At 41.9% G+C, this 27,242-nt stretch overlaps 1 protein-coding gene across 4 annotated transcripts in view; it reads right to left on the bottom strand.

Moving 5' to 3' along the window:
* Nucleotides 1–26,909, bottom strand: part of IPO13 (importin 13) — a 61,216-nt gene extending 34,307 nt beyond the window's left edge. For all 4 annotated transcript variants that reach the window (XR_016280443.1, XM_089514967.1, XM_089514968.1 and 1 more), the window contains exons 1-2: nucleotides 26,553–26,909; nucleotides 5,786–6,522 (exon numbers count right to left, since the gene is read on the bottom strand). Coding sequence is in view for 3 of the 4 variants with exons in the window: in XM_089514967.1 (XP_089371093.1) it covers nucleotides 5,786–6,522; nucleotides 26,553–26,624 (809 nt within the window). In the remaining variant the exon portion in view is untranslated. The remainder of the gene's footprint in view (nucleotides 1–5,785; nucleotides 6,523–26,552) is intronic.
* Between the last annotated feature and the right edge of the window lie 333 nt (nucleotides 26,910–27,242).

Here is a 27,242-nt window from a genome sequence, read left to right as displayed (position 1 = left end):
CACATAGCATACAAATATCCTGAGCCACCTTCTATCACCCATCCATTGAAAGCAATGCCTCTAGGCATATACAGCCTTGTTCTGGAGCTTTCTTCCATAGGAAGCACACAAAGCCACAATCTTGTTCAGAAGCTACAACACAGCCAGAGACTAGAATCATAGAATAGAATCATAGAATCGTAGAGTTGGAAGAGACGGCAAGGGCCATCCAGTCCAACTCCCTGCTATGCAGGAAATCTAAATCAAAGCATACCCAACAGATGGCCATCCAGCCTCTGTTTGAAGACCTCCAAGGACTACCATCACATTTCCAAAGGAGACAGCATATCCCATTCTCCCTGTGTTATCAGCCCATCTATAATTTCAGACTGTCATATGGCCTTACTTATTATATTATCATTTTATATGATGGCAAGAACCACATCTAGGCCATATGGTCAGATCACTGCATGTTTCAATATTTATTTTTAATTTTATACCCTAAGATCCTTGAACAACTGACAATATTCTATTTACAACATGTATTTATAATGGAAGCACTGCTGGAACATGGACAATTACCAAAACAACGTTTAAAAATACAAATTAGGTTTTTTAAATGGTATAGCTCCAGAAGCTTACCAAATCCTGAAATCATCTGTTACTGTAGAAAAAGAGTCAGCAAATGGGTAAGATTGTTTGCCTCAATGATATCCTAAACAAGCAGTAGTAAATTATCTAGTGATGGTGGTACTTGAAAGTTTCTTTGACCTTGGCTTGACTCTTAAATCTCTCTGCCTCTGCTAAACAAGCTTCTTTTAAAATAAATATTCTGTTTTATAACTATTCTAGAAATAGCCAGAGTATACAAATCACTGTTTTACTGTTTAATTTACAGTATAATGTAAAATAAAACTGGAGCGGCTGAAGAAAAATTGGATCCCTTCAGGACTAAACAGGTATGAAAAGATAGATTTTTCTAGGCACAGTATTTGTTATAGTGGTACATCTGGCCTTTGCTTCACATGAATCCTACTCCTACTAGTAATAATACACCAATCATCAAGCAGCAGACAGTACCAGAAGAAGGGACTGAGCAATATTCAACTTCCTTTCATTCCTAAACTCTATGTGGTAATCCTTAGAGGCTGAAGCAGAATGGAGTCCTCTACTAGGTCTCCTTTATACTTGCTATACAGCTACATTTGTGAATGCTCAGACTATGTTACCAAGTTATTTGTGCATCTGTACACTACTACCCAAGGATAAGAATCTTCTTTTATTCATCCTGTATGACTGGTACAGCTGTACTGGGATGGAAAAATATTTTTAACTCAGTTTGTGTTCTTCCTCGGAAAAAAAGATTTTCAGCATTTTCCTCTACTCCTGGGGGACTACAAAATTAATATTAATACCTTGGGTGATATTAATTTTAAAATATTTTTTCAAAATGAGCAGGTTACTACTATCCTAGACATTTTATTCCTTCCAGAAAGACACCATCAAAGTTTTCATATCTAATACATTAATTTTTGAAAGTATTCACCTACTGGGTAACATACATCTTCTGCTATTCACTCTCTTTTTTTTTTGGTATGTTTAACTGAACATTTGATCCAGCAGTTTAGCTTCTAGATTATCTCCATAGGAAATTTATTATAACTGATCTTGAGTCAATTCTCTTGTCAGCTATATCAAATTTTAGGTAGTAGTTTTGCATAAAAGTAGATTCCTAGAGCGGTTGATTTGCCATTTAGGCAAAATTACTCCTATATCCTAAGACTGGCCATCCAGATATTTTGGACCAACTCCCAAACCCCACTTGCAGATCTAATCATAACAGAATTATAATATAAAAATATCTGGAAGCCCAGATAGATCCTGTCTCTGTCACTGACTAATGACCTGCATGATGCAGACCAGCTATTTGGAATTAAAAGGCAAATTCACTTTCTGATTCAAAATAGAGTATGCATACCTAATCCAAGCACATATCGTCTATCAGTACTGTGATAACCCAGGTGTGATGAGAAGGTAAATCTGTGTCTATTAGTAGCTTTGGCTGATTTGCAGTAGATTTCCAAGAGTTTCTGGCTCCTAATATTTTAATGAGAACAAGGGGGGGGAAAACTACCATGGTTGTCCCCTTGCTAATTATTGATCTCTCAGCCATATTGTTCTTCATGTCAATAGTTGCTTTTGACTAGAGTGCCTCCAGATAGACTGCTCCTAACGTTAAGTGTTAAGGCCTATAGTACATCTATTCTATCTTTTCTTCCTTAATGTAAATGAGATAGGGTGCTGGAATAATAAAAGCTTTCTCTAGAAGCACTCCATACTTTTTTCCAGCTAAAGAAATGAAGGAAGTGGAATTATTTTTTAAAAACTGAAGTGTTATTCTTTGTTCTTCCAGTGTTTAAAATATTCTTGTTACACTATACCAGTACTTCTCAAATAGTGGGGCGGGCCCCCCAGGGGGGGCGTGAGACTCCATAAAGGGGGGCACGAGGCTCTGTTATGCAGAGGTGTACTTATAACAATTTTATAGACAAATGATACTATTTACAGTCGCGCGGGGGGTGCGAAGTGTTTTCTTCTTCCTAGGGGGGCATGACAGAAAATAATTGAGAAGCACTGCACTATACTATTCAAATTAAATGGCTCTTTGTTCAACTCTGTGATGTCTGTCCAGGGGTAAGACTGATGCTTAAAATAGTGGTAGGCAATATGTGACCTGTGAACTGCTTCCAAGTGGGAGAGCACCACTCACTCTTAGGTGTCTAAACAATCAGAGGGGAAAAGACTACTGTCACAGTGCAGCAATTCTGGCTAGGAAAGGCCCCATACAGGCCAAAATAAAGCTGCTTCAAATTACTTCGGAAGTACACTGTTTTAATGATGCATGCATCCTAAGAGTTTGGAAGCCGTGCCAAAGCCACAATCCAGTCCCAAGGACTGGAGTGCAGCTTTGGCACAGCTTCTGGACACTTAGGATGCATGCATCATTTAAAGAGCATACCTCCAAAGTGACCTGAAGCAGCTTTATTTTGGCCTGTCTGTATAGGGCCAAAGACAGTGATTTTGGGACAAAGCACTAGGGAAGTGGAAATTTTTCACTTCCACTCCTTAGTGACCCAACAAAATCAAAGTTGCTGTCTCTCCACTACTGTGAGTCACTTTCTGTCTCCTGTAAGGAGAAAGGCGGGATATTAAATTCATTAAATAATATACCACTAACAGCAACCAGAAAACAGCTATCTCAGCCGGGATCACAGAAAGATGGGGTGGGTAAGCCCTAGCTCTCAGCATACAAGCAAGAGAGATTGCAACCTCCATGCTGAGATAGTGGAAAGAGAAAGTGTGTGCATGTGTATGCTCACCAACCAACCATCCTTCAGGTCTAAAAAAGTTGCCCAGCCTTCAAATATTTCATGCACAGCCATGAAATTTCATGTATTATACCACTCCCAGCCACTGCTCATCCACCCCCTGCATAAAACTTGCAAGGGATGAGTCTCTGCATGGTTCAGGGGAAATTGTTTTTACTGCATTCTTATCAAGAGTATCTTCTTGAAATCCATCATAAGTCCATTCTGTTGTAATCTGAATCCAATGCTTCTCCTTCCTTCGGTGGCTTTGGTAAATAGTAGTTTACTCTGCCATTTAAAAAAAAAATACTTGAAAACTGCTATCAAGTTCCCTATAATTTTATTTTCTTTAGGCTAATCAGGCTATGCATTTTCAAACCCTTGTTTGTTGTATGAATTGTTCTGCCCTCTGAAACATTACAGAACCAGTTGCTGCAGTAACCTACTTTGCCAATGAGCCTTTGAGCAAGGCATGGAAAGAAGAAAGGACAGAGGCCAAGTGCAAGTTATATCACCGAGTCTTGCTTCCTGAAGAGAACTTTCCAGTTTGTGTATTATTTTTATAATTATTATGTTTGCTCCTATAACTACATTGGTGTAATCCCAACAGGCTTTCTCTCTACAAGGCATTGGCATAGTCTGAAAGGTTCTTAGAGTGTCCCTAATGTTACTAAAGTCATATACAATAGTGAATCCTGGGATGGGGGAAATCCATCCTCTGCCCAAGGCCTCATAATTTCTTCACTGGCTTTCACAATATTTCACAAATTAAGGAACTAAGTGTAACATCCATTGCAAAATGAACTATCAGTGAAATGACTTAAGAATCATCCAAAATCAAAAGGCAAAATTCAAGCTGGACAAGAGCCAAAAGCTGAGCAATATGGACACATTGCTAGCTCTGCTGGAGTTTACAAGATGACACATGGCATCTTTTCCTGGTAGTCAGGTTAAACATTGGCAGCACATGATCTTTGAGAATAGCTGTGATTGCTAAAAATGTTTGAAGCTCCATAGTTCATTTCTGTCTTATAAGAGTCAACGGCTTGTAATTATTTAACACTAATAATTTTTCAGCCTAACCTGATTACTATATAATTCTGTTTTATGACTTTAAAAGCTAGCATAGTAGAGTGGTATGAGGATTGGGCTAGGACTCCAGGATATCACGGCTCAAACCCCTGCTCAGTCATGGAAACCCACTGTGTGACTTTGGGCAAGTGACACTTTCTCTGTCTCAGGGGAAAGCAAGGACAAACCTTCTCTGAATAAATCTTGCCAAGAAAATCCTAGCATAAGGTTGCCATATGTAAGAGTTAACTTGAAGGCACACAACAACAACTGTTAGAATGTTCCATTTGGAAAAAGAAGATAGATGTTAATAAAAGACGGCTGCCCGTATCGCCGGGCAAGCCGATTTGCCGACGCGGCGGCAAAGAACTACAGGCCCCAGAGTGCTCTGGGGCCTGCCCCGGCTCCCTATTGGTGCGCGGGGCGGAAGGGGCAGTCCTTCCTCCCCGCGACGCTCTGGGAGCCGGGCTCTGTGGTTGGAGCTCCCGGTCCTCCAGGGCAACCCATTGGCCGGGTTGCCTTGGAGGAGGAGCTCCGCAGCCACACGTTGGAGGGGCGGGGCTTAGGCCTATATAAGGCCGCGTTGTCTGCCCAGTCCCTCAGTTGGCGCTTGGCTCTGCACGGTGCAGAGCCAAGATAGGAAGGGAGGAAGACCGGGAATCTTCCCCACCCACCCACCGCTTTCTCGTGGGGTTTTTTTTTTTCTGTCACAACTTTGGGCGGCAGCATAGGCCAGGATCTGCACGGTGTGATACCAGGTATAGGGAGCTCTGGTTTGGGAGTCACAAGGTACCCGGGGGCGAATAGGGCAGGCGTATGGCCATTGCGGGGGCCATACGTGGGAGCGCCTCCCGGTAACTAGGGGCTTAGTGAATATGTGAACGCATGACATGGTTTGCGGTCAAGGTTGTGTTCCTTAGCCCCTAGGTCATCCCATGCGCCTGGTGGGTGCCAGGTTTTGAATCAGACAACATCGGGTTGTTCGATTCCGCAGATCCTGACCTCATGCTTTGTGCCAACCCTTACCAATTGCTTGCTAATAAAGTTGTGGCCTTTCTTCCAATATGTTGTTGTGTGGTTATTTGCTGGAGCCTCTGAGGCAAATGGAGGTTTTTTTGCTTGCTCACAAAAGGAGGTTCCAACTCAACAGTTTCTCAGCCACAATAAGCCTTCTCCTTTTCAAGAAAGCTTGTCAAGTTCATGTACTGGCTTACTGACTCAATTCACAATTCAAGCAGCAACCTTCTAGGGATATAGCCTGTTCTCCCCACCCATCCTAGATAATTGTCATTGGAAGCAAACAGATTATAGCAAAGGCCATACACTCTGCATGACCACAAGTGATGGAGTGTAAAATGACCACTTACCTCTGAGCATCAGGCTGCGAAATGGCATTGACAATGGCCTCCACAGCTGTGTCAAAGAGTTCTGGATCATGCAGGGAGGTGAAGGCTGCCTGAATCAAACTCTCACACTCCATCAAAGGAATTTCCAGTTGCACCCAGCTGGAGAAGCACTTCAGCACCTTCTGCTTAATGAAGCTAGGAGAGTCTTGCTGTTGTAGCAATTGTTCTAGCAGAGGGAACACAGAACTGCACTCCTGCGCCAAGACACTACGCACCTGCCCTTTACGGTACTGTGGCAGGCGGCTGGTTTGAAACTCCTCAGGCAGGACAGTCAGCAGTTCCAGAAGTGCAAGGCAGCGTGCTCTCCCATCTATGTTAGAATCCTCTGCCTGGAACATGCGTACCATGTCAGCAACAGCACATGGCCAGGCCTCTGGCATCATGTTTAGGGCCAACGAAGCAAGGGCCACACAAAGCCGAGTCAGCACAATCTTGGAACCACTAGCAAAACGGGTGATGTGGTTGAAGAGCTGTGATTTGAGGCTCTCATACTGATCCGTAGGAATATCATTCCAATATCGCGAAATCTTGATGTGGAGGGCACTGGCCCCAAAGTATTGGATCTCAGGCACCTTGCCCATCTCTAGAAGCAGCCAACTGAAGTGCCAGGCTTGTGGTGACACCTGGGCTTGCATCAGCCATTTCTGAGCCAAGTTCTTGTTTTCAATGTTGGGGTCATAATACAATTGGTGGAGAGCCTGCAAGGCAGAAGATAGTAATTTATTCAGCACTTTCTGCATCACCACAAGTAGTAAGAAGCCAAACCCAGACTGTAAGCCTTCAATACCTGAGCGCTGAACTACAGTATTTGCCTTCTCCATACTATGGACAGCTCAACTCACCAACCTAAAAGGAGGTATGACCAAGGATCTGTTTCTCTTGTCCCTGATAGAGACTCAACTCTGATTCAAAGCTTCATTTTTACAAGACAAATAACATCATTATTCTTTCCCTCTTGGATCAGAAGAAGCAAATACTGCTGCAATGGGGACAATGCTACAAAAACTGACCATTAGTACAACTGATGAAAACTCAGAGTCACATACAATATTGGTAAAAAAAAATCTCAAATGCAAATAACAGAATAAATTCAGGAGAAGGACACTTCATATTAGTGACTGTGGAAAAACCTAATTTGGAATGGAAAGAGATTATTAAAATTTCACACCTTGAGAGAGAGAAATTAGCAACTGTTTAATAATATCCTTCTTCAATAAAGGTTTAGAATAAATTTAAAAAATAGCAGTCTCATATCTCAGAATATGTGCTGCCACTAAACAAATATAAAGCTGACATCAAGAGGTAACTTCAGTGCCACTTGCTGCACCCAGTGAATCATTCTCTTTCAACTAAATCAACTGCCACTTTGTTTCCATATTTTACACATGGGAATAACAGCCTTGCTTCTGATTCCTTACTGGATATATTCAGTTCTAGCAAGATTCAAGACTGAACAAGTAGCCCTCCAAGGTTAGCCTCCTTAAGGTTCTCTGACTCTCTCTTTTTATTTATACATTTGTCAATTTCTCACTCAGAAGAGATTTAAAAGCCAATTTTAAAAAATTCAGCATCAGTTGTGTCAAGGTCTGCACAGCAGAGCTCTCTAGATAATGCAGATAGTTTTAAAGCAGAAAGGAGACAGCAGATCGGCTTACTAGATACAAACAGAATAGCAACACAGGAAGACAGAAGTAAAAATACAAAGATTTAATGACAAAGAACAACGTATAAGCAGAGCTTGAGGAAAGCAAATATGCCCCTTCTCCAATATTTAGATTGGTGCTGTTTAATTTGTACATGCATGATCTGAGGTGAGAGGGAAACAGAGAGTCAATCTGCACATGACCGCACAGTATTTAGGATGGTGAATATAGTAATAGTAAGTACATTTATCAGTGAACTAGCACTCTCTAAGCAGTTTACGATGTGTAAGCCAACTGCCCTCAACAAGCCAGGTACTCATTTTACCAACCTATGAAAGGTTGGAAGACTGAGTGGATCTTGGAGCCCTCCTCTAGGATCGAACTTACAACCCTGTGGCTGCAGTGCCAGGGCTCCTTTCAAATTTCAATGACACTGTGAAAAGATCCAGAATAACCTCTCCATAATGGATGAGTGGTCAAACCAAGTGGCAGATGAAATTCAACACAATAAGCTGAGACTAATATAGTTGGAACAAACAAACACCCCAACCACTTAGGAAGTGATGGAATCAAGCGAAGACTATACTACCTGGGCACGATAATCTCTAATACACTAATCATCAGGTGAAGTTGTTGAACTGGAAACACAGTGCAGGTAAAGCATAGTCAAAGAAATACGTTCATCCCTCCTTGTGCACGGACTTGGGATATGCAGTTTTGGATGGCAAACAGGGAGGGACAAAATGAGGTGCGCACATGGCAGCGCATGCAAGAGCACACCCCAATTATAACCAATGTGTCTTGAATATCTGTGATATTTCTGATTTGTGAGGGGGGGTCCAGAACGGATCCCCCATGAATTGGGAGGGACGAATGTATATTTAATCTGATCTCAGACCAGTTTTATGGATTCAACACCAAAGGAAGCTGGTAAGTAAAAGGTTTAGTCTGTGACTGAAGGGATGGACACAAAATAAGGATGCTTGAAATTATGTGCTATTCTTGGACCAACAGCAGAGACAGTAAAATGTGTAATGTAATACTTTGTAAGCAAGCCAGTGTACAGTTCATATTTTCTATGCAAAAGGGACAGTTTCTCTAACATATGAACACTAGCAAGATAGCTCTAACCCGATGAGCATCAGCACATGTGGTGTACCAGGATTCTCTTTTCTCAAAACTTTCAAGTAGATTGCCTTGGGTGTATCATAGTTTATTGAAGAAGCATAAAAGCAAACTAAAAGTCTTGAGTTTGAATTTTTAAGAAAGCTGATTATAGGAAGCAGCAGCTGCCACAACTGTACCATCTTTGAGACAGTGCCTCCTCCTCCTCCTTCCTGGCCTCCTCTGAGCTTTCCAGAGCAAGAAAACAGCACTTTGTCTCCTTGACAGCAGTAAGCTGAATCCTCAAAGTCCCAAAGACTGAGCAAGTGAGAGACAGATGTTCCAGCAGAGATCTACAATTCAAGATCGCATGAGTACATGTGGCCACTCTGGATCAACAAACCCACCCACCCATACATCTTACATTGCTGTATAATGCTTCCCTTGGGAATTGCATGAAAATGAGCTCCAGCCATTTGAGATGCATGGCTTCTTGCACATGGAGTGAATATGAACCTAGGAGACCAACAACACACTGCTGACACTCAGAGTATGATCTCATAACCCAATGACCTATCCATAGCTGTCCCAGTGGTGACTGGAGTGTTAGTGCTAGCTCTGCAGTTATTACTACTAATTTCCTGCAAGGCATTCTGGGTTGCTTTTCTCTCAGACTGTCCAACTGACCCAGCATCCTGATATTTCAGCAACACAGCCAATTGCCACCAAGCAACAGAAACCATAGCAACATAAGCATCATAGGCTCACACTGTCAAAGTCCTGGACCTGTCCACTATTGCACAGGAGTGCTGGCAATCTGAACTGAAGGCAGAAAGGTTGCTGGGCAGTGCTTTGGGTCTGCAGCACTGAGCTCAGATAGATTATGACACAACCGCTAATGTGGTAGCAGTTAAGTCTTCTCTAGGATTTGAACACAGACATGTTCTTCATACTCACTTAAGTCAAATATAAACAGATCTGTATTTGATATGTCTGTGCCAACCCAGTCTCCAGAAACATTTATCAGCAACCAGTGCCAGCTTCAAATACAACATTGTCTTCTGCCTTTTACCTCCATAGTACATAGTATATGCCTATAATGCTGCCCTGCATGGGCTGGCCCCTCCTTATTTATCAGACCTTCTTTCTCCTCACCTTCCCACGCATGCCCTCCGTTCTGGTAGTCAAGGTCTGCTGTCTCAGCCTAGGATTTTCACTGCCCTGTCCTGGATTCGTCCCTTTTCACTTGCTGCCCCTCACTCCTGGAATCTCCTTCCCCCACGAACACGGCTCATCACTTCTTTAACCAGCTTCAAAACTTAGTAGAAGACCATCCTGTTCAGAGAAACGTTCCGAGGCATTGGGACTATTATTTGTTATTTGACATTTTTAATTTGTTGCCTGCTTTACTTTATTGAACCCTTTCTTGTATTGTTATGTATTATTTAAATGTATTATGCTATCATTTCTTAGATTGTACACCATGAGCAGATTTACTTTATCTATTTTATTGTTTGTATGTACAGCGCTGTGTAAATCTACAGTGCTATATAAATAAACCATAATCATCATCATCATCATCATCATCATCATCATCATCATCATCATCATCATCATCATCTATTCTTCCTATGGGTTATACAAAAGCTGAAGAAAATACACATCAGTGTATCTGGGATATCAAGCTGCAAAATCATGTAAGTGCGGCTTCTCTTTTTCCAGCTTTTAAAGACAAAGAGCAAGCTCTTCTTCCTGCTGACCAACCTAACTATTCCAAAATACAGGAAAGCATTCACTCTGGCTAAATTCAATGTGTTTCCCATACAATCCTTCCCACACGCTCAGGTCCTCTGGGAAGAACCTATTGCAGCCAAAGAAAACCAGGCTGGTGGCGACTTCCCAGAGGATCTTTTCAACTGCCACTCCAAAAATTTGGAATGACCTGCTGGAGGAGATCTGCCATATTACATCTTGGGATGCCTTTAAAAAGGCGATAAAAACGGATCTCTTCTGGTGGGCCTTCCCAGACTGATCTCTAAAACAAGAATCAGAGCTACTCATCTGTCCATTTCCCCTCCCCCCCCCCCCCCCGATGGTCACTCCGGCCAAACTTTTATTCCAAATCTTTGCTGTAAACTTGGTGGAACTGTGTGAAATTTGTTGTACTGGAATTGTTATTGTAATTCTGGGGGGGGGGGGGGGGTAAGGAGATTAGGGAATATTTTATTATTGTTTATGTAATTGTTATATTGGTTTGCTGTTACCCATCTCGATCCTCAAAAGGGAGAGATGGGATAAAAATAAATATTTTATTATTTATTTATTAAAAGGGAAGATATAATAATGTACCATACAATGTGCTGGTGAGGCGGAGAAAGTAGAAACTGAGGGGAAGTTTCTTTTACTGTTCTTTCTATTGTGACCTTTAACATCACTTTATTAATCCAGTTTTTCAAAACATACCAGGGAGATCTGATGTGTTTTACACTGATTATCTTTTGACTAACCAGTTTACTGAGATTACAGCTAAACTAGCAAGTTTTTGTGTGGCAGTAATAGCTTGTCAGTGTAGGATACTGTCTTAGAATTAAAGGTATTACCATGGGCGTTCTATTACTGTAATATAAATATTGTATATTTAACATTGTTTTTAACTCTATATTTAATATTTATTTTAAAGCACAAATATTGTATAGTAATACTGTAAGAGATGCATTGCCCACAATTGAGCTGAACAGACTGAATGCAAATTGCATCTCAGAAGCACTATATGGACTGAACACAAGGTGCGGGGAGGCACTTAGCAGGGCTCATTTTGGACTGCTATGGAGGCTTGCTTTGGATTGCTCACATGCATGCACTGCTTACAAAGTGAGCAAAGTGAGAAAAAGATGGCAAGCCTCTGTAGTGAGCTTGGCACCTTTTCACCCCTCTCAGCTTGCTTTGCAAGTAGTGCATGCATGTGGGTAAACCAAAGCAAGTTTCTGTAGGAAGAGAACTGATGATGCAAGCCACTCTTTCAATGTAACTTTCACAAACAAGTTCCATTAATTCAAGGAGAGCTCCACTCTTTCTGTACGCAAGACTCGGAATTGTGTGCGCAAGCATGCGAGCAGTCCCAAGCAAGCCTCCCATAGGCAAAAAGAACTGACAAAAGAGAAGAACCCCCCCCAGGCCTACTTAATGGAACTTGTCTGTAATTCACAAGTATCAAAAGAGCGAGATGTCAAAAAGCCCCCTTTTTTTAAACTGGTCATTGACCAAAATAAATATATGGATGTATGTGTGACATCACAAAAGGTGGTAAGAAAATCCAAATGCAAACTTCAGTATCAATGGTTCATCCAACAGTTCAAAGAGACTGTGCACAGATTTTAAAAAGTGACTAGCAATGGAACAATTTACTAAGATGATGTATAGATGGGTCATGATCAGGAGACCCAACTTGAAGAACCAGGACAGCATATTAGTGTAAATTAATTAATGCTTTATTCAGGAGTCCAAGATAATAATGGTTCACCACAGGTGTGGGAGTGTCAAATCTGAACTGTCCCCAAATCAACCAACATTTAAGTGTTCCCTCAACCTGCCTTCTTCTCCCAGTCCATGTGCTTTCCCCCACATTAAGTCTGCCATTTTCCCTCCAACTCCCCCATCTCTCCTAGGAAACAAGATGTTTTGTTTACCATCAAGTCTTCCCTCAGGAAGCCAACAGGGCTATAAACTATGACTCTCCCCTGTCATTGCCCATTTGTCACCGCTTTGCATTTCATTCGGATTACAGCCCTGTTTCCAATTAGTTCCAAGCTTATTCCTCCCCCATTTCTTGCCTCCCTCCCTCCCTCTCTCCCTCCCTCTGAGCTTCTCAGCGCTATTTCCCTACATCAAATTACTTCTATTTCACTATATCAATCTATTACTACATCACTATATCCCCTCCTATTTCTTGTCATGCCAGATCCATAACCTCTGGGTATGACAAGATGGTACTTAATGCTGGAAAGGTTATCAAAAATATTTTTAAATAGTTCCAACAAATATTGGAAGTGTAAACAGAAGATAGGGACCTTTTACCATGTGTGGAGGACTTGTGATGAAGCACACAGTTACTGGCCACAAATACACTCAATGATGGAAAACACTTTTAAAATTAAAATATAGTTGAAATTAGAGATGTTTTTGTTGGGAATGTTAAATGAACAAAGTGAGAAGAAACAGGACTTTACAATATATGATTACAGCAGCAAGAATAGTCTATACCCAAAAATGGAAGGATGCTATTATTCCAACAAAAAGATTGGCTGCTGAAGATAACTGAATTTGCTGAAATCGACAAAATTTGACAATGTTGATTAAGGAGAAATCCTTGAATAATTTTAGGAAAGTTAAGGAACTGTTTATTACTTTTCTACAATTTTGTTGGGGCCATACATCAGAGTTATTTTAAAAAAAAAAATAAGCACAGTTTTTATGATGCAGAAACAAATATAATTTAAAGGGAGTATAATAAATGGTGGAATACAGTATCAGTTAAGTGATGGGAAGCGCTATGATTTTTTTTTTTTTTTGCAGTGTTTATAGTTTTATTCTTGTTTATTTATATACCGGTATGTGTTTTTCAGCTATATACATAAAATATTGTGTGGTCATCAGTTTATGTTTGAATAAAAATGACTTTATTTTAAAAAGCAATAGAGCACTTCACAGAAATATGGCTTGCTTTAGATAGAATGCTTCTATTCAGATGCTTAGATTTGTGTTTTACAGTTCATGTCACAAGGTGACTAAGTGTGACATTATAATTTGCCCTGTAATACAAAGCTCCCGGACTGAATATCTGAACAGAAGAGTGTACAGAGAATATTTATGCTGAGGTGGAAGAAAACCTACAGTGAAGTGTTGAAGATCAGACCATGGAGAAGCATTATAATTCAGGCTTTTAATGCCTGAGTATGAGGATCAATTTCCTTTTTACAGGAAAATACTAAATATGCTTGTTGCCTTTTCATTATCTGCTTATTTATAAAGAGAACAGATAGAAAGAGGTCCTACGATCTGGTAGTGTTAACCTGATTGAATTCATACCACAAAAACAATACACTGCAGATTTCTTCTGCAAAAGATATTTAGATCAAGACTAGTGTGACTGACCATGTGTGGTCATTAAGAAATATCCACTAGAAGGCTATACAAGAGCATCAGAAGATATGGCTGAGTCTTTGCTTGGCACAACAAAGTAGCCCAGCCCATAGTAAAAACCATGAGACTACTCTGCACAATACTGTCTCTTTTGTGAATAAATGCAAATATACAGTTAAAAGATAGAAACCCCATTGTCTAGGAAAACTGACAAAAAACAAAACACATACACACAACCTAAACAAACAGAACTAAGGAAACTTTGTGCTTTCAACAATGTATATGAGATCTTCTGCAACACAATGCATGATAAGCAGGGCAAATTAAGCCTAGCTGGCAAAAATAACTGCTTGCCCTACAGCAGATATACCAGCATCCTACCCCTACAGAAATCCAGCAAGGTCACAGCCTTGGAGAATTGCATACTGTAGCTTTTACACAATACCAGGGGTGGAAAATAACTTTGTTGGAATCTAGATTCTTGACTGATATAAGGAAATTCATTTCACCTCAGAAACATACAAGTTTGTGGAATTTGTAAACAAATAAAATAAAAACAAAACCATGTGTAAATTTTAAAGACCTGAACAGCTAAAGATGTATACCTGTATAACTGGATATGTTAGTGACTAAAGTTCAGTCAGTGATAAAAACCATAAATATCTAAATTATGGGAAAATATCTACAGAAAATGTATACAAATTTTGATGTAAGAAAACGTCACACAACCTGAAATGAATAAAGGATGGAGCAAAAATATAAGTGGAATTTGGAGAGACCAAATTGAGAGAGACAGCTTTTCACATCCCTAAATGTGCTCAAGTACTGCTAGAGTCACAGACGTCTTTAGGGAGATATGTTCCTGGTCCCACCTCCTTGTTGCTCTGAATTGCTATTTGCAGGGTTGACTTTGTGCTAATAGAAAGGCTACATGTTGGTCCTGAGGTTCATAAAATCATGCCTGAGACAACAACCAAGCCACAAGCTGAAAAGACAAAACAGCAATGATTTGCACTAGTGGCCACCTGTGCTGTTCAAAGAAAATAGATTTTTGTTTCAAAGACAATGCCCTTACTGGTAAAGGAAAGAGGGGAAGGAATCCAGTAGTATATTTAAGACTGATTTGTTTTAGCATGAGCCTTTTTGAGGATTTGTATTCCCTCAATACATCAGAAGGAGTGGCCTGAAATCCATGAAAGCTCTCGCAATTTAGTCTTAAAGGTGCCTAAAGGTCTTTCCTTTCTCCCCTACCCCTCTCTCTCACACACACAAAGAGCAAGCTTTTCTTTTTTATAATGACATAGACTAATATGGCTATGTCTTTGAAAACTACTAGAAAATGAGGCAGGAAACCTACTCCCAGTTGTCTACAAGGAAGAAACTGTTCAGAAGGCTACGTTGTTTTTAAAGAGGCAAATTCACTTGTATTTCTATTCGCCAATATCTTAGCTGGAAGACAGCTGCCTCAGCTGTCACATCACCCAGCCTAGCAGCTCACCACCTCAAATTAGAAGTGATAGAAACCAAACCTCTTTGTGCAGGGCAAGAGCCTTGGTGCCAGTTCTTAGATGATCTGGCCCTGTCCTCAGTTACAGACACATATTGATGCATACATATGCCCTCAAAGAAAAAGGAAATAACCTTTGAGGGAGTATTAAAAGGAACAAAACAATAGAGGAATTGACTATGAGGACACATGCAAGATCCTTACAGAGGTGGTGGGGAGAAAATTAAACTGGAGTCAGCGTCAAAATCTAAATAGCATACAACACCTGTATTCAGGTCTCTGGACAGAAATATACAAAAAGGCACAAACAGGAAAGTACACGCTCCAGTCTTTCAGCACAATATTGCTGACTTCAGCCTAGATTCAGTCCTACCAAATCTACCTGTATAAGAATAGGAACGCATGCATGGGTGTGAGAGATCATTTGTCCACTTAACCAAGAGGACTATGTGAGTCAGGGCTATGCAGCAAAGCAGTAGCAACACTAGGGAGGTGTGGGGATGTGGGCCGCACCAGGTAACACCCCAAGAGGGGGTGACACACCACTGCTCCTCAAACATCTGCCTTTTGGCAGAAACAGGCTGTGGCAGTCACCTATGTTCCATTAAAATGCTGAAGAGATGGTATGAGTGGGGTGAGGCTCAGTGAAAGGAGAAAGAAGCCCCAGCTTTTTTTAAAAAAAAATTAAAATTTCAAATTTCAAAAAGTGAATTATTAATTTTAAAATAATTACAGTAATATCAATCCCAGTCTATGAGCATCATACCATATACACATTGCTTTGGGATTTTGTAGAAGTGCTGATCTATTGTCCTTTTACAGGAGAAATAGTTGCCTTAACTGTGATAAGAACATGGGTATTGGGGGCCAGGGAGAAGACGACTCCATATAAGTCACCAAACTGCCTCCACTACTGTTCTTAAAGTACAGGGTGATTCAAAAGGAATGGTGCAAAAGTAAAGCTGCTCTTATCCAGTTTTGCACCAGACTTTTCGAATCACTACATACTGTTGGAACATTGACACAAAGATCATGAATTACTATACCGATCAAGTAATATGTAGTGTTTCCAATTTTGCTTCAAAAAGCAATCATTTAACAGAAATGTGACTAACGGATATTCATCAAATGAAGCTTTCCCCATCACTTCATTTCCATGACAGGGAAAATTTTGCCATCAGAATTTCTGTACCTATCAAGTTAAAAGCCATTAGGTTCAACATCAATGACAGTTGTGACCTTCCAACAACTCTAGCCAAGATATGCAATGATGGAAGAATGGAAGTTACACTCCAACAATTTTTGTAGGCTACAGGCTCCTCATTCTGCATTAGTAAACTGCAGAAAATGTAGCTCAACAGAACAGCTCATTTTTGCAGTAGTAGCTTGCCTGCTTGACAGGACTGATCAAGAGATTGCTCTTAGCAGGGTGCCAGAACTAGGACATGAGGTGAAGTCACAGCACATAAGATGCGAGATGTTGGCATGGTACAGTAGCAACCAAACTGTGTGGCGCTGCTGCGCAGCAAGAAAGGAGCACGCAGGAGCGGCTCCTTTTTTTCAGCACACTTGCACCGTACCAAAGTATCAGTGTGATGATGTACCAGCGTTGCAGCGCCATTTGGACGCTGCACTGCTGGCATGTGATCGCTTGTGTGCACCATCTGGATGGTGTCATGCAGCTGCAGCGCACCCATGACGTGCTACGGTTGTGGGGCATGTGCATGCCCCGCCCACGAGCAATCCTAGTATGTCATGGGAGCGCCGCAAAGGGCCCATCTGTACCAGGCCATTGTTAGAAAAAACACCTTACAGCACTCAAATTTTGTCCTCTGAATACTGTGCTGGTTAAATTGGCTATTGGCACTGACTATTTAGCCTGCTGCATCTATATAATTTTTAAAAATATGTACAGTGGACCCTTGTTATACGCTGGGGTTTGGTTCCAAGATCCCCCATGGATAACAATATCCGTGTATGCTCAAGTCTCATTAAATATAATGACATAGCAAAATGGTGTCCCTTATAAAAAATGGAAAATCAAAATCTGATATTTAAAATTGCTTGATTCTGTGTATAAGAAATCTGTGTATAAGAAGGGCCAACTGTATATAAAATAGATATATGCTAATACTTTCTTGAGATACACTAACAGTAATACTGCACCTACTGGGCAGCTTCCTTTCTATGGTTAACCTGAGCCTGAGCCTGATTAACCTGAGCCTATATGAAATACAGGGGGGGAATACATGATTTGCTAAGTGGCCTTGGATTATCAAAAGATTCAAAACTACACAAAATTTTAAAACCAAGACTTTTCTTCCATCCTACATGCCTCCACAGAACGTTAGCTTTCTGGGATGACACTGAAAGGCCCAGTTCACCTGCTCACTGAGGTCATAGAATAGAATCATAGAATTGGAAGAGACCCCAAGGGCCATCCAGTCCAACTCTTGCCATGCAGGAACACACAATCAAAGCACCCCCAACAGATGGCCATCCAGCCTCTGCTTAAAGACCTCCAAAGGAGGAGACTCCACCACTCTCTGAGGGAGTGTATTCCACTGTCAAATAGCTCTCACTGTCAGGAAGCTCCTCCTAATCTTTAGGTTGAATCTCTTTCCCTGCACCTTGCATCCATTATTCTGGATGCTCCATCCTCAGTATGACATCCCTTCAAATATTTAAAGAGGGTGATCATATCTTAACCTTCTCTTCTCCAGGCTAAACAGCTCAGCTCCCTAAGGTCCAAAACACATTGCAGAAATAATCCAATTTGAGACTGCTTTAAATGTGCTGGCTCAATGCTAGGGAATTCTGAGAACTGTAGTTTTGTGAGACATTTAGCCTTCTCTTTCAGAGAGCTCTGATGCCACAATAAACTGCAATTTCCAGGGTTCCCTAGCACTGAGCCAGGGCAGTTAAAGTGGTCTCAAACTGGATTATTTCTGCAGTGTGCTTTGGACCCCTGTAACTCCTCATAGAGCATGGTCTCCAGACTTTTCAACATTTTGGTCATCCTCTTCTGGACATGCTCCAGCTTGTCAACATCGTTCCTGAATTATGGTGCCCAGTACTGGACACAGTGTTCCAGATGAGGTCACACCAAAGCAGAAATAGTACATTTCATATGCTTCCATTGATGCAGCCTAGAATCGCATTGGCTTTTTTCCCTACCGCATCACACTGTTGGACCCAGAACAGAACCCTGGCACCCCACTGGTCACTTCTCTTCAAGATGAAGAAGAGCAATTGCTGAGCACCCTTTGGGTTTGGTCAGTTAACCAAGTACAAATCCACCTAACAATAGAATTGTCTAGCCCACATTTTACTAGGTTTTTTTTTTGGGGGGGGGGGGACGGGAGAATATCATTGGAGACTTTATCAAAGCCCTTAATGAAATCAAGATATGCTACAGCATTCCCCTCATCTACCAAGATGGTAATTTTACCACACAAAAAGAGATAAGATTAATCTGGCATAATTTGTTGACTTTTTGTGATTATGACATTTCTTTCTAAATACTTAAAGACTGTCTGTTTAATGATCTGCTCTAGAATCTTTCCTGGTATTGATGTCACGTTAACCAGCCAGTAATTGTTTGAATCCTCTTTTTTCCTCTTTTTGAAAATGGGGACAATGTTTGCCCTCCTCCAGACCACTGGGACTTCTCCTGGTTTCCAGGAATTTAAAACAAACAAGTAAACAAAAACAGCAAAGTTTTGCATATATTACAAATGTATACAACTCACGACTTATTAACAATTTGATAAAAGATTAATATTAAGCAAGAAGATTAAAACTAAATACAGACTTTAAAATGAATCCCACATCAAAACGATTTTCCTTCAAGCAGCCTCATAAAAGCTACCAGAGAAAGAACTGAGAACAGATGTATCTTTACACCTCTTTTAAATTACTGCAAAGATGGGATTTGATGTTCCCCAGCTAGTAATAAGTTTCACCAAGTGTGGTACCACCAGTGGAAAAGCCTTGTCCCTTGGTCCAGTCTATCAAAATTGTGCAAATGTGAAAAGCCTCAGTGAGTGTTCCCAGAGTGTGGGCAGGCTAGTATTGGTGAAGGTGATCCTTAAATAATCTTTGAAATCCCAGAAGGTTTGGGGTTTAGTAAACACCAGCACTTTAAATTAGAATCAGAACCAGCAGTACAATAACCAGACAAGCTGTATCCTGAAAAATCTGCATGCACTAGAAATCAGGCAGCCATCTTCTGAAGTTTCCAAGCTGTATTTAATGGAAGCACCAAGTGGAGCACATTGCAGCAATCTTGCTTGGATGTAATTAGTGTGTGGTCTGCTCTAATTTCAATTCCTACCTGCAGGCACACTTAACTACTTGAATCTAAATAGCTGGTACAGTGATAGCAACAAACCAAGATTTGGGGGATAGTTCAAAGACTGCTTTTGTGTGTGTATGTGTGCGTGCGCGTGCCTTCAATTTACCATGACTTCATGAATTTCATAGGTTTTTCTTATGCAAAGAAGGTTTTGCCAGTTCCTTTCTCTAAAGCGGTGGTCCCCAAACTGTGCCATTTAAGAGATTTTAGACTTCAGCTCCCAGAAGGAGCTGAAGTCCAAAATCCCTTAAAGAGCACAGTTTGGGGATCGCTGCTCTAAAATATAGCCTGCAATAACTGGCATTAATTGGCATTCTTCCAGCCAAGGGCTGATCCTGCTTAGCTTCCAGGATCAGACATGATCTGATGCCTTTTGGTTATTTAGGCCTATCAAAGGCTGGACAGCTTGCTCCTATTCAGTCATTTCACAGGTAAGTCTGAGCATGATCTCACTACTGTAGTTAGATCAAATTCTGATTCTGTGATATCTTTTATGAGGAGGCAAAAGCCCAAGTCCAGAGTGGACAGTACAACAAGGATACTCATAATGTGCATAAGGAACAATAGAGTATCTGAATCAACTCTGGTAGAGTATCCCTTTCAGCAACCTAAAGCAAAAAAGCATCTGGCTGAAGAAGCAGATTTGATATAGATTCAGCAGAATCTGGACCCCAGTCTGCTGCTACTGCTTCTTGCAACATGAACTGGATGTCAAATTATGGAACAATCTCTTGCAGCATGGAGCAATAAACCTCTCTCAGCCATCCAAACTCCACCCTTATAACACTACGCTGTTTCTTACGGGAATGCATGATACAGGCAGCGTGAGGCCACAAAGTGAAGATGGGCTAAGACAGATGAGGCAGGGAATGTGGAGCACAAGCATCTCTGAGAATCTACTGCTGCTCATCCAAGCCAATATGGGAGCCATTCTGGCATACCCCTGATGGCTCTAACATCCACACACCAACTTCCCCCAGCACTTGCTGAGCTAATCACTACCTGCGGCATGCTGACCTTTCCTGATGTCAACATTTCCTCTATTGTTGGCGAGCACAAAGAAGCTGCCTGTGTGTTTCCTCCACTGGAAATAATAAAGCAGCATTACCCAGTAGCACATTAGGCTACAGAAGTCAGCACTCCAACATAACTTTGCAAAAAGCACTAATTCTTAATTTATATGCATTGTGAAAATGAGAGTTGTTAGCATCAAGGTTTCCAGGCTTGAACAAGGAGTTTGCTCTCCCAAGGAAGCACTGCATGTACAATTACAGGGTGTGCCTTACTAAGAAGCTAGTATTTGAATTTTGCTAGAAAGGAGAATGAACAACATAATTCCTGTGAGGAAGCCCATTAATGGGAGAAGAGAGAACAGTAAATTGTTCAAGGCTGATCTTTTCAGTATTCAGGACTAATTTAAATAAAAATGTCCCTAGAATGCAACTTGCATAAAAGATTTTGTTTCACCTATAAATGGGAAAGGGCAAAAAACTACACAGAGTACTGAACCCCAGTTCTCTGACACGGGGAAACTTAGCCTCTTGGCTCCAGAAATTTCATCCCAGATGACTATATTTTCAAGTCTGTTTTTATGAATTTAAAATGAATTTATGAATTTTTAAAAAAATTCTCATGGTGACTTCTACACAGAAACAATGCCTTCTTTTAGTTGTTATTTACCTGCAACTTGAGCAGAATTACAGAATACATACAGGCCTATCAAAGTAATATTCTTGAAGAAAATCTCAGTGTTGCCACTAGGCTTTTCCTTTTTAATCTATAAGTATAGAATTTAACTCTGACAAAGAGGCAGGACCTTCTGCCTTTCTGGCTGTTTGGTAGCAAGCAGCAGTGAAAACATGGGACATTAAAGAGATGAGATTTCAAGTTATTACTAAATCACCTATTACCCAACATGTGTTTCTCTCCACCAGTATGCACAGTTCTCATCCCTCCTCCTTCTCTGTTAACAGTCATTATACAGCCCATCACAGTCTAGGAAAGATTATGGGGATCTCTTTAGATTTCAGATATAGCTAAAGACCTGGTCTAGTAGTGTGAATGTAAGCTTTGATCAGAAGAGTCCCTTATTCAATCTCTCTTAAGCCATGAATTCACTAGCCAGCCTTTAAAAAGCTTCTTCTGTGCTTCAATATCCCAATTGCAGAATGGGAATAATATATGCTTGCCTTAGAGGACAGTTTTGAAATACTTTGAAAAGTATTATAAACATTCAATATACTTGTCACAGAGGAACATATCCAAAAGCCTGCTAGTGAATTGTGGAAGCATTGCATGTCCGTCCAGGTTCCTCTTCAGTTAAGTGGTGGCAATCAATCAACCCAGACCAAAAGCATGGAATGTTCATAGCATTTGGGAAAAAGAGTAAATACCAGATTTTGCTTTATATCTCAAAAGACTGACATAATACTTTGATGAGCATTGGGTCAACAGTGTGTCAGGCAGAAGTCTGATCTATGACGCCCTACATGAGCCTTTTAGCTGGAGAGGCCAGGGATTCAAGGCGAAACCTTATGTTTCCAAGGCAAGTGCTCTATCACTGAGCTGTGGTCTCTCCTAATTGTTGTGTTTCAGTATTCATATCCCTTGGGCTGGGGAAGATGTGGAAAGTAATGGATAGTAGGTATATACTTACCCTTCTATATACATACTATAACAGATTCCTCACGACTTCTCTTTGGCACATACTTCATCACGTAAGAGCTGATGAGCAGGACAAATAAATGATCTTCAAAAGATATAATCTGAAGATCATATAACTCTTTTTCTAAATCTGTTTACAGGCTTTACTGAATCTCACTTTTGCTTTGAACCAGTCATGGTGCAATGTTTACACTGGTATCTCTTCACTAAATCTAATGATCAAATCCATCCCATTTCATAGGGCTGGTATGACAATACAAAATTGCAAGTGTCGACCAGAGGTTTCCTGCTATAGATACATTTGACTCTGAAAACATGATTCATCAAACTGTAGAAATATAAACAAAGCCCAACAAAGGACAAGTACTCACAACAGCAGTATTCACAGGGACATTTCACATGTTAATAGCAGTTCATGCCCACATCAATGTATCAGGGGGCAAAAAACCCAGAGACCCAGCCCATTCAGCACTGCAATGCCTTTAAAACTGTTCCCGTGAACTAGAGAACGCTTATGTGAGCATAAAAGGAATACAGAAGATTATAACTCAGGTCAGAAGAATGAAGCAACTCAAAGAGAAACATGTGTGGTTCTTCCCTAAACAAAACAGTTCACCTTCCATGTAATTTACTAAAGCCCACTCTGCTTCCCCCAAACTAGAGAAGGATGCCAGGAAGAAAAAGCTGAAGGGCAAAGCTGACAGTAAGAGAAGCAGATCTCCAACTACAGCAAGCTATGGAGTGAAGACAGTGGTTGGATAGGCTACCAGGGCAGTATGTGGCTTCTGCAAACATCAACCCAAACCAGCAGCTGTCATTCCTCAGCCAAGCCTAACATGACATTCTCCCTGGAGGGAGGGCGAGAAGGCTTCCAAGTCCTCACAAAAGGTCCAAGACAGATGTTATCCAAAGTCAAGTAGCCTCCTCATTTGCAGGAACCATAGAAAGACAACTGAAATAGCCAAAACAAAGTCAGAAATGAATAACATGCAAAGGGCAGTTCTCATATGCTGGAGGGAAAATCAGGATGGAACGGCAGCTTGCTTTGGAATCCAAGAAGAACTGCCTGGGAAAGAGGAGGATACAAGGCAACCTCCTCTTCTTGTTCTGTGTCTTCAAGTCATTTCCAACTTATGGAGACCTTAAGGGGCTTTCTTTGCAAGTTTCACCAGAGGTTTGCCATTGCCATACTCTGAGGCTGAGAGTGTGTGACTTGCCCAAGGTCACCCAGTGGGTTTACATAGGTGAGGCAGGATTTGAACCCTGGTCTCTAGAGTCACACCATGTTGTGTGCAAGTCATTTTCAACTTATGGTCATCCAAATGGGGTTTTCTTGGCAAGATTTGTTTAGAGGAAGTTCATCATTGCCTTCCCCTGAGGCTGAGAGCATGTGACTTGCTCAAGGTCACTCATTGGCTTTCGTGGCTGAGCTGGGAATTGAACCCTGTTCTCCAGAATCCTACTCCAACACTCAAACCACTACACCATGGTGGCTCTCCAATCCCAGGCATATTGTTGTTGTTGATGAGCACTTTTGAGTGGATCCTCTGGACTCCCTGTCTTCTACTGCTCTGCCTAGATCCTGTAAATTCATGCCCATTAATTCCTTCTTAATAGCAGCCAGCATAGTGTAGTAGTTTGAGTGTTTGACTATGACTCTGGAGACCAGGGTTCGATTCCCCACTCAAGCATAAAAATCCACTGGGTGATCTTGAACAAAACACACTTTCTCAGTCTCAGAGGATGGCAATGGCAAAACCAATCTGACTAAACTTATCATGAAAACCCTACAATAGGGTAATTGTAAGTCAGAAACTACTTGGAGGTACACCACAACAACAACCTCCTTTATAGAGTCCATCCATCTAGCCTGCAATGTTCTTCTCTTTCTGCATTCCTCCACATTTTCTAGCACAATTGTCTTGTCTAATGATGCATGCCTTCTCATGATGTGGCCAAAGTATGACAGCCTCAATTGAATCATCTTGGCTTCCAAGGAGACATCAGGCTTGATCTGTTCATGGACTCATCTGTTTGTCTTTCTGACTGTCCATAGTATCCTCAACACACTTCTCCAGCACATCTCAAATGAGTTTATTTTCCTCTTACCTGCTTTCTTCACTGCCCAGATCTCCCATCCATACATGGTGATGGGGAATTCAATGGTATGGACAATTCTAACTTTAGTGCTCAGCTGTGTATCTTTACACTTTAGGATCTTGTCTAGTTCCTTCATGGCAGCCCTCCCCATTCCTAGTCTTATATTCTTATATCTTGTATCTTATTTTCCTCTTACCCACTTTCCTCAATGTCCAGCTCTCACATCCATACATAGCGATGAGGAATATAATGGCTTGGACATTTCTGACTTTAGTACTCAGTTGTGTATCTTTACACTTTAGGGTCTTTTCTAGTTCTTTCATAGCTGTCCTCCCAATTCCTAGTCTTCTTCTGATTTAATCAGGCATGGTAACCCACATAAACGTCCAGTAGGTGAGCTCTGGCTCTCTGGATCCCAACCAAGGCAGGGCATGCTCACCACACCTGGCAGCAGAGGAAAAGAGTGCTTCCTCTCCTCCCTCTCTGACCCCTTTTGTTGTTGTTAACTGTCCTCGAGTCGATCTTGACCCATGCCGACTCTATGGATGAGACATCTCCAATACACCCTATCCTCCACTGCTATGCTTAATTCCTGCAAGCCCATGCCTGTGACTTCTTTAATAGAGTCCATCCATCTAGCATGCGCCCTTCCTCTCTTTCTGCTTCCCTTCACCTTTCCTAGCATTATTGTTTTTTCCTATGAGTCGTGCCTTCTTATGATGCATCCAAAGTACAACAGCCTCAGTTTCATCGTCTTGGCTTCCAGGGAGAGTCCAGGCTTGATCTGTTTAAGGACCCATTTGTTTGTCTTTTTGGATGTCTGTGGTATTCTCAGCACTCTCCTCCAGCACCACATCTCAAATGAGTTTATTTTCTGTCACCTTTCTTCACTGCCCAGCAATCGCATCTGTACATGATGATGGGGAATACAGAGGCTTGGATAATTCTAACGTTAGTACTCATTTGTGTATCTTTACACTTTAGGATGTTGTCTAGTCCTTTCACGGCTGCCCTCCCTATTCCTAGTTTCCTTCCAGTTTCATCAGGCATGGAAACCCACATAAAAGTGCCAGGAGGTTAAGAGCTCTGGCTCTCTAGATCCCAACCAAGGCAGGGCCCCTGGCAGGAATGGAAAACAACACCTCCTCTGCCTCCTCTCTGACCCTGCCAGAGATGCATTCTCATGATGTGGCCAAAGTACGACAGCCTCAACTTAACCACCTCAGCTTCCAGGGACAGTCAAGGCTTGATCTTTTTATGGACCCATTTGTTTGTCTTTTTGTCTGTCCACAGTATTCAGCACTCCTCTCCAGCACCACATCTCAAATGAGTTGATTTCCTTCTTATCCGCTTTCCTCTCTGTCCAGCTCTCACATCATCCACACACTGGTGATAGGGAATACAATGGCATGGACGACTCTAACTTTAGTGCTCCATTTGTCTACACTTAGAATCATAGAATCGTAGAGTTGGAAGAGACTACAAGGGCCATCCAGCCCAACCCCATTCTGCCATGCAGGAACTCTCAATCAAAGCATCCCCATTGACAGATGGCCATCCAGCCTCTGCTTAAAGACCTCTAAGAAAGGAGACTCCACCACACTCAGAGGAAGGAGTGTGTTCCACTGTCAAACAGTCCTTACTGTCAGGATGTTCCTCCTAATGTTTCCTGTAGCTTGCATCCATTGCTCTGGGTCCTAGTCTCTGGAGCAGCAGAAAACAAGCTTGCTCCCTCCTCAATATGACATCCCTTCAAATACTTAAACAAGGCTATCATATCACCCCTTAACCTTCTCTTCTCCAGGCTAAACATCCCCAGCTCCCTGAGTCGTTCCTCATAGGGCACGGTTTCCAGAGCCTTCTCCATTTTAGTCGCCCTCCTTTGACATCCTCTAGTTTCTCCACATCCTTTTTAAACTGTGCTGCCCAGAACTGGACAGAATATTCCAGGTGGGTCCTGACCAGAGCAGCATAGACTGGCACTATGACTTCCCTGGATCTAGTGATGCAGCCTAAACTTAGATCTCTACACTTTCTCTACTTTGTGTATCTCTCTGCTCCGCTCTGGGCCCACAACGAATTCCAGCTCCCAGAATTCCATAGCCATGAGCCAAGGCAGTCAGAGCGATGCCAACCCGGGTTATTCCTCCCGTGTGGATGCAGCCAAAAGGTGCCAGGAGGCGAGGAGGAGCTCAGGCTCTCTGGAACCCTTACCTTCTCCACATTCTCGACGGTGAACTCCAGGTTCTGCTGGAGCTGGAGGGGAGCCTCCCCGCGGCGGTCCATGGCTGGAGAGCCCCTGGGGCTACAACCGGGAAGGAGGGGAAGGCAGCACCGAGAGACCCAGCACCAGAGGCAGCAGCAATAGCAGCAGCATCTTGAGAGGAGAGGGCCAGGAGGAGGGAGGAGGAGAGCAGAGCAGAGAAGAGAAAGGGGAGATTCCCATTCAGGAAACAGAGATGGACGGGGGGCGGGAGGGGACACAAATGTTAAAAACGGGGGCTGCCTCTTTGACTCTTCCCTATGTATAAAATGGAGGTGGGAGCGCTATCCTCCTCCTCCTCCTCCTTCCTCGTCGCACAATCGGACTAATATGCTGACAGTTGGGCCGGGCAGGGGCCTCGCGAGACACCGGGGCTGTCCACCTCCAACGCCTGCCCTCCTATGTTTGCTTGTTTCTTTTCAGTTCAGGCGCTCCTAGACACCCCTTAATTCTTAAGGACCTATATTGTTGCTGCTGCGGCCGCCGCCGCGAGGCATCATGGGAGTTGTGGTTTTCACCACCAACTAGACTGAAGGGATTTTCTTTCCTTCGAGCATTGCGCCCCCTGGTGGAGGACACGAGGAAGACATGACGCTCTTAATAGCGCCACTGTTGTTGTTCCGCTTTTAAGGCGCTGGCTG

Source organism: Sceloporus occidentalis, unplaced genomic scaffold (assembly GCF_023333645.1).
Source record: "Sceloporus occidentalis isolate IW3139 unplaced genomic scaffold, rSceOcc1.0.p SCAF_3, whole genome shotgun sequence".
In the NCBI taxonomy this organism is placed as follows: Eukaryota; Metazoa; Chordata; class Lepidosauria; order Squamata; family Phrynosomatidae; genus Sceloporus; species Sceloporus occidentalis.
Note: the sequence above shows the minus strand (reverse complement) of the source record. Positions and strands in the feature narration are given on the sequence as shown.